This window comes from Centrocercus urophasianus, unplaced genomic scaffold (genome assembly GCF_019232065.1).
Source record: "Centrocercus urophasianus isolate 14NV4802_14NV808 unplaced genomic scaffold, USGS_Curo_1.0 seq_25, whole genome shotgun sequence".
In the NCBI taxonomy this organism is placed as follows: Eukaryota; Metazoa; Chordata; class Aves; order Galliformes; family Phasianidae; genus Centrocercus; species Centrocercus urophasianus.
The window spans coordinates 4,144,161-4,154,941 of NW_024884811.1; the positions used below are offsets into that span (position 1 = coordinate 4,144,161).

The window sequence follows — 10,781 nt, forward strand, 5'->3', positions numbered from 1 at the left end:
TTAGAAAGCTGTAATTAATTTTAAAGGTCAAAAACATGAAATGAGTTGGAGTAATATAAGGAAAAACTTTGAATTCAATGTTTTGTTTTCTAAAAATATGATTTAAATTTCATTCTAAAGAAAGTGGCTACAATAGACAACTGTGAAAGAATAAACAGAAATAAACCTTCCATCACAGAGTTCAGAGCAGTCATCTACTATGTGAGAGTGTGTAAGAGCTACCACACAATAGTGAGAGCAAAGTTTCTCAGTACAGCACAGTATTAAATACATCCAAGTAGCAGTTGCTGCCACCGCAGTTGGAATACTATCTTATTATACACACCGTTAGTCGTGTGTTGCTGTAACAACAAAAAAATAACACGGCACAAAGTCCTCACTTTAAGTACCACAATTAACAGAGAAACATTCATTACAGAACCTTTTCAGGAAGTTGATTTTTTCTAATTCTTATTGTAATTGCATTGTTCTAATCCTGTATTATAAAGGCAGCTGCTTGCCTATCATTTGTACTTTCCTCGTTAATCCTGACTCAGTGAATTAACCTTTAATTACAGCCGTTAAAATTGAAATGAGCCTCTTGTCTGGCTGGGGCTGCCCCCTTCCAGTGCATGAGACTGATGAAAATTTTTAGGGTCAGTGAATATGTCCCATGTCATGTCTGATAGATGCTAAAGATGTGAGGAGGTAAATGTTACCTTAGAAAGATGTGGCTGAAATTTTTAAGTGCTAGCTTTTATTGACAAAATAAAACAAAAATACAGCTTAGATTATCTCTCCCTTCTGTCTGAGTTTCATAGCATAATATATACACAGACAAATTATGTTATATACATCATCACTACATGTTTAAGGAATAACTTATGGAATCATCACCATTATGTATTATATGTGCTTGCTTTTAAAAACATAGCACGAACTCTGTTTTCAGTAGTTCTGTCTTAAGGAACATGATATATATATTTTTGATGTTGGACAGAAAAATTACTTTGAATTCTCTCACAGATGTAATCATCCAACTCTCAAAAAAGTGAATTAGTTTTAAGAAACGTACTGACTTTTAATATAAAGCAAAACAAAAATTGAGTGTCTGTTTACGGTAATTTATCTAAGGAGCTCCTGTTTTGCATCACTGTCCCTCAATCCCAAGTTTCATTTCTATTTTATGCATAGGATTTTGATTTTCTAACTATGCTTACTTTACAGTTGTAGCATTTTTCACTTTTAAGTACAATATTTGAATGTTGCTTTAATCTTTGTCAGTCCAAGACAACAAAATAGTGAATAAATATGATAAATATGATGCACCACTCTTAACCAAAGACCTGGTTAATCACTATACAATTTATGTCACATATGTGCTTCTAACTAAGGAATCATTAGTACGTAAGCTACGAGATATGGTTTAGAGGCTTGTGGTAGCAATAGTAGTAGCAGGATTGTTGGACTAGATGATCTTGCAGGTTGTTTCCAGCCTTGCGATTCTGTGATTTCATTATTCTATGATAAACATAAAATATATGTTTACAGACATGCATACATATATTTGTGTGTGTGCATACACACACTCATGTATACATACATATATATTTAAAATTACGAGACCCCAATATGGAGAACATATAGCACTAAAATACACAGTAATCAAGTAAATCAATGAGATTATATGTAGTAATAATAAATATGCCTCCTAGACTGGGCACATTTTTATCTATGCCAGGGTGTCATATCAAGGTGTTGCTTCTGACTCAGAAGAAGGAAAGATAGATCCTATTTGAACTTTCAAATTAAATTCTCTAATTTATTTGAAATAAGCAGAATGTTCATAATTATAGAGCTTGCTCAGTATTGATGCCTTTAATAAACCAAAGAGGGCTATAACTAAGGCTTGAACATTAATAAACATTACAAATGTTGATAAATGGATTTCTAATTAATTACTAAAGGTGAAATCACCCTTTAAAAGACTGCTGAGGGGGGTTTTTATTTTAAATTAAGCTATCATTTAAAAAAATGCGTAGAAGTAATTTTTGGAAGGATGTTATAACTTTCAAATGTGTGATGTAATGGATGTATTATGTTACCATTTTAAGAATGTCTTTTACATTAAATTTTCATAAACATGGAAAAACAAATTTAAATATCTGGGAGGTCTGTTTTGCATTCCTTATCTGTCTTGTCAGTGTTTAACATCTGCTGATGCGCAGTTACATTCATTCGTAGCTCTCCAAGTGCTTTCCCAAGATAAGTAAGCATCATTATCCTCATTTTTCAGATGGAAAACCAAGAGACTATGTTACTCCCACCAGGATAGACAGTATGTAGTAAGCCAAAAATAGAACTCATTTTCCATATGTAACACCCAGTTCTGTATCCAGTGGACCACACCATCTTCCTGCAAGCATCAGTCACACCTCATGAGCTGTGTAGCTAAATTTTGGGTGCACAAAGAGAAAACTCTTTTTTTAACTCTTACATTTAAGACTATGTTTTTTCACTTGCTTCACAGTTGCAAATTTCTCAGACACCCTACTAACTTCTGGAATTTGTAGAATTTGTTTCAGTTGAGCTTTATGTTAGCTACAAAGCCTGTATAGCACAGAATAGGGAAAAATGCAGGAAATGCATATACTTTAAACTGTTCCACATGGAAGAAAACCCACCTTAAGGAACGAAGCTGGAGAGAGCTCCGCGTAATTCCACACACGCTGCTTAGTGTACAAGTGTGGTCAACAATGGGGAGAAGTTATAAGGGTGCACAAGGATAGCACACACGCAGCAAACCTCACCTCTGCTCCCTCAGCCTCCCACCCCCCTCCCACCAAACTTCCCAATTGCAGCCTTTATATAAAAAAGCAGGCTTCAGGGAAAATAAAAAGGAAACATCTAAGGTACAGGAAAAAACTCTCCTGTGGTAAGACATGAAAAAGTAGACATTTCCTACTACAAGCTGAAAAATAAGAGTGCAAATGCTATACTATTTAAAATAATACCACTGTAGGATACTATGAGTCTGTATTACTGTAGAAGATGTGGCTAACACTCAAAACTGATTTAAAAGTAACTTCTTTGTCCAACAAAAAATTTGTTGATTCTAAGAAGGACTATATACATTTACACAAATATAACAATATTTACTTAAAAAAAACAACAGTAATTGCTCAAACTATCTCTGCAAACATAGGGATTATTAAGTATCTACTGAAACCATTGCACAGTCTGCTGCAATCACTAGTGATTGCACCACATCTCTTTCATGCTATTAAGAAGTTAATTCTGAGGACATAGACATTCCTGAGGTAAGAACCCGAGAAGAACTCTGACCAGAGTTTATTTATGAATTATAAATAGATGTAATTATATAATACTTAGAGCTAACAAAGCTTTGGAAAAATAAAACTCATGAAGTAGAGCACATGCCAGTAAACTACTTTGGAAGACGTACTGAAGGAATTAGCAAATTCTTATGCTTTAGGTAGCTAATCTTGCCTTACAAACTGCATACCATACTATACTGACAATATAATCCATTATTATAATTCCTGTGTTCCCTCTGCTTCCAAGAAGAGATCCTTTACACTTGCTACAACACACTGAATTGAGAAAGTAACCCAAACTATAAGAACATTTTCCCCTGTAAATACTACTTCAGAAACTCAGGCATTAAAATGTCCTTCAAGGGGGGAATACCATACTGAAAATATCTCTATTTGTATTTGAAGGACTTAATATTTACTGTTTTTCAGGTAATTCCGCAAACATACTAAATTTGAAATTAAATGTATTTATCACTTAGCTTGACAGGTCTGTAGCTTGACCTTGACTTTTGTCAGAAACTATTATTTCTGCTCTATGCATCACCACTTTAAAGAAGTTCTCAAAATGGATCCTAGTCAAGAGTTCTGCAGAAGATTCAAGAGACAGAAAAAAGCATGAATTACTGCTCCCTTTCTGAACAGATTATGTGGAGCTCTGAGTAACAGAAAATAAAAACATACTGTTGATAATATTATATTAACTTCTTTCAAACAAATACAGAGTATACTAAAGAAAAACAGTAAATAAAACAGTACCACTCCTACAACTATGCCACAATTCAATATGCATAATAACTAATGAAAAGACTGAATTATTGCAGCAAATAAATTTTCTGCAAGTATCTCTTCACCACAAGATTTTTCCTCTCTTTCTGTTGTAAACATTTCTTAACATTTGGCCTTGATTTTCTTCCCAGATTACACCGTGCTGGGGGGAAGGGAACATACCAAATCTTCTTTCAAATCCTCCTCATCTTGGCCTAGAATTCCCTTTTTGCCCTATCCAACTGCTGCTGCTGCCAGAGTCATATCCAGCTGCAGTTTCCTAACGCCTTTCAGAACTGTAGACATTTCTTGCTACCAAAAAAGTCCTCCCTCCTCCTCATTTTTTTTCTGAAGCATATATAATTGCTAATACTAGCTCAGGGATATATATATATCTAGGGATGCAGTTTACTATCTGAAGCTATAATGCAAAAAGAACAGGTGGTTTAGCTTCTTTTGTCATCAGCTGTGTGATTAGTAGGAACAGACAATCACTCCCTTCTTCTGCTTCTCTGATACTTTCTGTAGCTCTCCTCTTCCTCCCTTCACTGTTCCTGCTCACAGTATTATTTCTTGCAGTAGGTTATATTCCTCCCTGTCCTTATGTCATTCATGAGTTTTGATTTTTAATCTCTTTTCTCCTACGTTAAAAACTTCCATTTCAGGGACAATATCAATTTCTGCTGTTTTCCAAATCTGCTTTAAACTGACAGCATACAAAAGCCTCTCACTTCCATTTCTTAATTGGCACTTGTATTTTCACATATCTTGCCAGCCTTCAAGGACATTTCAGCATCTACAATTCAGTTGACTCCAAATGTATGAGTTCTGGGTGCATATCTGTAGAAGCCTTGGTAGAAGCCTCCAGTTACCTGGTTTGTTGTGCCCATCTGAAGGTAAGACTGCAAGAGGACAGAAGCACAAACATGGATGTACTGTGCTTTGCATACAGTCTGAAGAAAGTGATCCATAAATTACCAGAGAATTTCATTTTTCCTGGAACAAACTGTAACATGCATTCATACGTCTCTCTATGACAAGTAAATGTTTTATGTGTAAACAAGAATCATAAACACAAATGAGCTGTGCTACAAAGCATTAGGCTGTGTACTGCAATTCATATTCAAGATGCTTTTTTGTTGTTGTTTTTGTAGATTTAAAGTGACTCAGAGCATTTCTGTGAGACAGTTCTTATATTTACACTTTCTGTGATGTTAAGCAACTTCTAAGGGAGAACTTCACCAAAAGAGTGTACTGAGGGACACGGTCTGGTGGGAAATGTTGGACTGGATGATCTTGGAGGACTTTTCCAGCTGTGGTAATTCTATGATTCTATGAACATGGAGTTATAAGTTTTCTAAAAGCTGTATCCAATTACAGTCTTGAATGATTTGAATAATAGACTGTCTGACATATTCCAAGATAAGTGACTGCTACATTTCTTCAAGATTAGGGTCATATACTGTACTTATCTATTTTTACTCCATGATCTCCATTGCCTGGTAATAAATTAATTTCTCATTGTTGGTTTGGCATGTGCCCTACAGTTAAATTCATTTTCTCTCCAAATGAAGGAAGAAAAGTTTTCTGAAGTATGACAACTATTCTTATTTTAGAACAAGTGGCCACAGATTAAATTTAGAAAATTATTTTAAGAGGGACATTCCCACATAAAGTCTTAAAAGCTCTTTTTGTATTTTCATTTTTAGAAAGTTACTTGATGGTGCAAAACAACCTGACTGTAACTACATAACTACTTGCATGTAGGACTTTTTACCTTGTACCTTTTTAACCTTAGTGTTTAATTTTCCTTGTTTCCTAGAGCACAGAACACTTCAAAGGACCTCATGTATACCTGCAAGTACTACCAATGGCAGTGACAGCTGAAAAACAGGAAATCACCATGCAGTAGCAACAACTAGTCCTGATATGACCAGCTGTTTCCAGAGCAGCAAGTATAAGCATATGTTCTTGATTCCTCACTGGTTATCAATAGCACCAAGAAAAAAACATTTTGCATATTCAACTCTTTCATACAGAACTTCTTTCTACGCTGCTGTGTAACACGTATGACAGTATTTCACATTTTCAGAATGTGTTAGACATGAATGACTATGCATCACGCAAAGTGACTGTCCAGTTACTGGCCCACCTGGAATTTAACTGCATCCCAATTTTCAGCCTTAAGTAAGGCTGATAGCCACCACATAACCTGGAAGTCTGTCTCATAAGCACCTTAAAGCCTGTAAATATAAGACTGAATCGGTAGATACAATATTTTATTTCTTGAGTCAAATAATTTTTTACACATTCTTTACTTGAGAAATACGTAAGTATATAACTTTAGGAATGCACTGCTCACAAACCCAACACAAAATACTTTAACAGCAGTAATTAAAGTAGCAGTGTAGGTTCTAGATATCAGCCACATAAGAAACAAGGCTAGGCTAAAAGACACTCATGCATATATGGTTCTTTCTTCTGGTCACTTCCACCAACTTTCACAAAGTTAATTACCCTGTGCAGCTGTTCCTTTTTGAATTTGACAAAAAATTTGAAAATTTGAATTGGACAAAAAAAAAATATGATTAGAATAAAATTAAACAAACAACACAAGAATGCAAACTACTATTCTTTTCACCAACAGAGGAATGCCCTCCATGATTTGACTAACCTTAATTGCACCTATAATTTTAAGCTTCCCTAATGGAAAGTGCTACAAAGCAGAGTTCACTAACTGTATGAATCATGACACATACTGATATACCACTGATTGTAAATCTATACCCTTTGTATTTGCACCCATAGCTGTGATTTGCACACTCATGAAAAAAATAATTCCAAGTAGCAAAATGTCTTACTTGGAGACATGTATAGCAAACAACCACAGAATTAATAACTGTGATTTTTTTATATAGCTTATTTTTGATAATGTATCAAGTAGATGATTTGAAAGATTTGTACAGTTTGTATGTGTAATTTGTAAACATAGATCTTCCCAAGGCAGAAGAAAAAAAACAAACAGATGAAAAAAGAAGTTTAAAATCCTCCTAGGCATTCTTCTTAAGCAATAGTTATCCATTTCTCTATATTACAGGAAGTACTTATTTCAGATCAAAAAGAAGCTGCCAGACTTGCATGTAAACTAGAATTTCACAGGTGAAAGTATTTCTGAAAAGTAGCTTTGATGACTGCCTCAAAAATATGGTATGTTTAAATTAAGACACCTCCCTCCACTCTTCTTTAAAGGATACTTACATCAATGACTGATGAACCTGACAGACTTAATCCTTCTAGATCTGCTGTTAAACTTGGGGACAAAACAGCTGCTGCAGGAACTGCCACAGGAGTTGTTACAGGATAGACTAGAAGTAAAAAAGCAATTGTCACTTAATATAAAATAAAATAAAACATCGGGAAGGACAATGATCTATTTTCATTAAGTTTAAAAAGTCCATACATCTTGACATAATTATTTTATGTTCATATGTTTCCTAATCACACAAGATTATTTTTTCCAGACATTTCAGCAATGATCAATAAAACATGAAAGAAGAATTAAAACATATTTTTTACATTCAAGATATATTTCTTACTCTCTTTTACTTTCTATTTAATCCTTTCATCTGATCCATTCTGTGCAGCACATTTTTATTTATGAGGTATGTGCAAAGTATATATTAATGCAACACTAATATTTGATGCACATGTAGAAGTAAACATGAAGATAGCACTAAAATGCATAGAAAAAAAGTAACACCAGCCCTACTCTACCTTTCCACAACTACATTTTAATCTGTTGTTTGAAATAGTCGTTTTTAGTATCTGATTATTGTACCATAATGCATGATGTTGAACAAGACACAGTCATGGGTACATGAAGAAGGAAGTAAGCCCACTTCAACAGAAGACAAGTCTAGACAGAAAATTCTCAAAAGAAATGTTTTACATCCCTGTACATTCCAAATTGTTAAACTGTTTCTTAGTTCTAGAGTAAACAAAATCATGTATAATCATAACTTTGCATAAGAAAAGTTACTAGTCTGGTAATATTTTTGTACAAGAAATTTTTTTGCATACAAAAAATGAACAAATTCAACATTTAAGACATTTAAAATGTCACTGAACTGATTGAATTCATGCTATTGGAAAAAAATGAGACTTTGATCAAGATACTTACAGTCATCTAAATCTAAGAGAAACACATCTTGTTTATTTGGAGCTTTTCTGTCTTGTGCTGTTTTTTCTTCTTTCTGTCAAAATAGATAAATATTTTATCTTTTACTATATCAGCAAAAGAATAGTCTTTAATATTTTTATAGTGGCAATGTGTACATCCACTGCTTAGAGCTTAGCATTTAAAGAATTCACCTTGTGAGAAAGAGTTCTATCTATAGATAAGCTGAACCCAAATTCCACATTTAAGCTGTATTTCACTCCTCTGAAGCCCATGTTTAGATTTAATTTTAATAACATCTGCTACTCAAGAAAGATCTGCTGACAAATCAGACCATTAGAGACAGAAACTTTTTTATGAGAAGTCATAAGAAAGACATTATTTGCACTTATCTAGGAGGGGGGAAACCTGTAAATACAGATCTAAATAAAAAAGTAGAATGTCATATTGCCCCTTCTGGCCTTCATTTAAAGACACCTCTTATGAGTTGCCAAAGCTTCTTCCAGCACTCAAGAAAGATATATCTATAGGTCCCTTCACAAGATAAGCACTTTCCTTGAATGTCATCATAGAACAGAATGACCTATCTTGCCAAAAAGTACATTCAATTTTTCTAGTCTCTCAGCTTCATAGTCAGTTGCAAGCTAATACTATGCCAAGATTTTTTTAATTTTTATTTTTAAATTTTGGGAGAATGTACTTCTCAAGAATACACGAAGAAAGTGGGCTGATGTTCTCAGTATTTGAAGCCACTGATGTTAAATACTGTCAGGCTTGACATGGGATAAAATGACACTGCTCTTCATTTTCTTCCAGTGGAGCAGGCTGCCTGGAGAACATGTGGATATCCCATCCCTGGAGGTACCAAAGTCAGGTTGGATAGGGCCCCAGGCAGCCTGAGTTGATGGGTGGCAGCCCTGCACATGGAAGGGGCTTGGAACTGCATGGTCTTTAAGGTCCTTTTGAGCGCAAATCCTTCTGTGATTCAAACAGAAATTCAAAGTATTCTCTGTGGTCATTACAAAAGTGCTTCAGGTATTCTATGAGGAGAATGCTCTTGTGGGCAGAACACAATAGAAGCTTTTTATTATTAATTTTTAAATTTTTTATTATTAATTCTTTGATTTTTAAATCAACTGACTGAAATGTTCCTAATCACTACAGTATTTGAATGTTCTGCTATTGCTAGTTCATTTGATCTGTGACACTCCTCTAGACCAATGAAATCTTACAAAATATTTTTATCTTTCCATTCCTTTTATGTTTTGCCTTAGTTACTGATTCTGCTGCAGAATCAGCATTTCTGAGTGCCAGGGCAGTCACAACCACAAGACTGCATTTTTTTTCTTCCAATGTGATTATTGGCAACTCACCTGGCTACTTCTTTTTTTTCTTCTGTGAAATAAAGATAAACATTGTACTTCATAACTCTCAGGTGCTATCTGAATTATGTAATTATTTTTACTTGCATATAATTGAGTTATGAATTACTTCACATCAAAGAAGTCTTAGAAAAATTGAAATATACATATTTTGTTTACTGAAGACTGAAGTTAAGAAAGACATTCTGTGATACTAAGGCCTTTTAGCTTTATTTTGTTATTTGTTTTACCATCCTGAAGTAGTTTGTAAGTATCTATTACAAAGCTCAATATGTAGATTTGCAATACACATTTCTTTTCTGGACTTCTATAACTTTGAATCTACAGTGTAATTCATCTTCAGAAATTGAAAAAAATCCATCAAAGATAATTTCTTATCCTTCAAAATAAAATAAAATAAAATCCTCTTAAGATACAAGTACAGATACATTACATCAAGGTAATACATGGGAAGAAAAACGCCCACTGCACACATTATCAGAATATTAGAAGATTAGATCTGTAAATACAGATCTAAATAAAAAAGTAGAATGTCATATTGCCCCTTCTGGCCTCCATTCAAAGATACCTGTTGTGAGTTGCCAAAGCTTCTTCCAGTACTCAGAATACAGTACATAAGTACAATTAGTTTACAATTGGTGAAAAAAACAAACAAACAAACACTGAAAAACCCACCAAAAAAACCCCAACAAATCAACAAAACAATGACGACAACAACACAACCCTGCCATCTGCTTCTAATTTCATATTTCCAAAGTAAATCAATATAAAGCTAATATTAAAGTATGATTAAGTGTTATTTTCTACTTCAATCAAGTGTGTCAAGCTTGCACACATACAGAGGTACTAAAATACATGAATATTTTCATATTCATACGTATATTTTCAGATACATGTATGCATACATAGCATGTGTGTTTCGGTACAAAACATCACAGAAGTTTATTTAAATTAGTCTTGCCTTATATATATATATTTGTATATATTTGTATATATATAATATATACTATATTATATATATAATATATATATATAATATTTTATATATATTTATATATTTATAAATACATATATTTATATATATTTATATATATTTTATATATATAGTATATAATATATACTATATATATTATATTATAA

The 10,781-nt window shown here is 33.5% G+C and overlaps 1 protein-coding gene across 2 annotated transcripts in view; it reads right to left on the reverse strand.

The window, feature by feature from the left end:
- The window catches only part of AP3B1 (adaptor related protein complex 3 subunit beta 1), a 159,899-nt gene that overhangs the window by 41,852 nt on the left and 107,266 nt on the right, over positions 1–10,781 (reverse strand). For both annotated transcript variants that reach the window (XM_042825768.1, XM_042825767.1), the window contains 2 exons: positions 8,263–8,335; positions 7,341–7,447 (listed from right to left, as the gene is read on the reverse strand). In XM_042825768.1, coding sequence (XP_042681702.1) covers positions 7,341–7,447; positions 8,263–8,335 — 180 coding nt within the window. The remainder of the gene's footprint in view (positions 1–7,340; positions 7,448–8,262; positions 8,336–10,781) is intronic.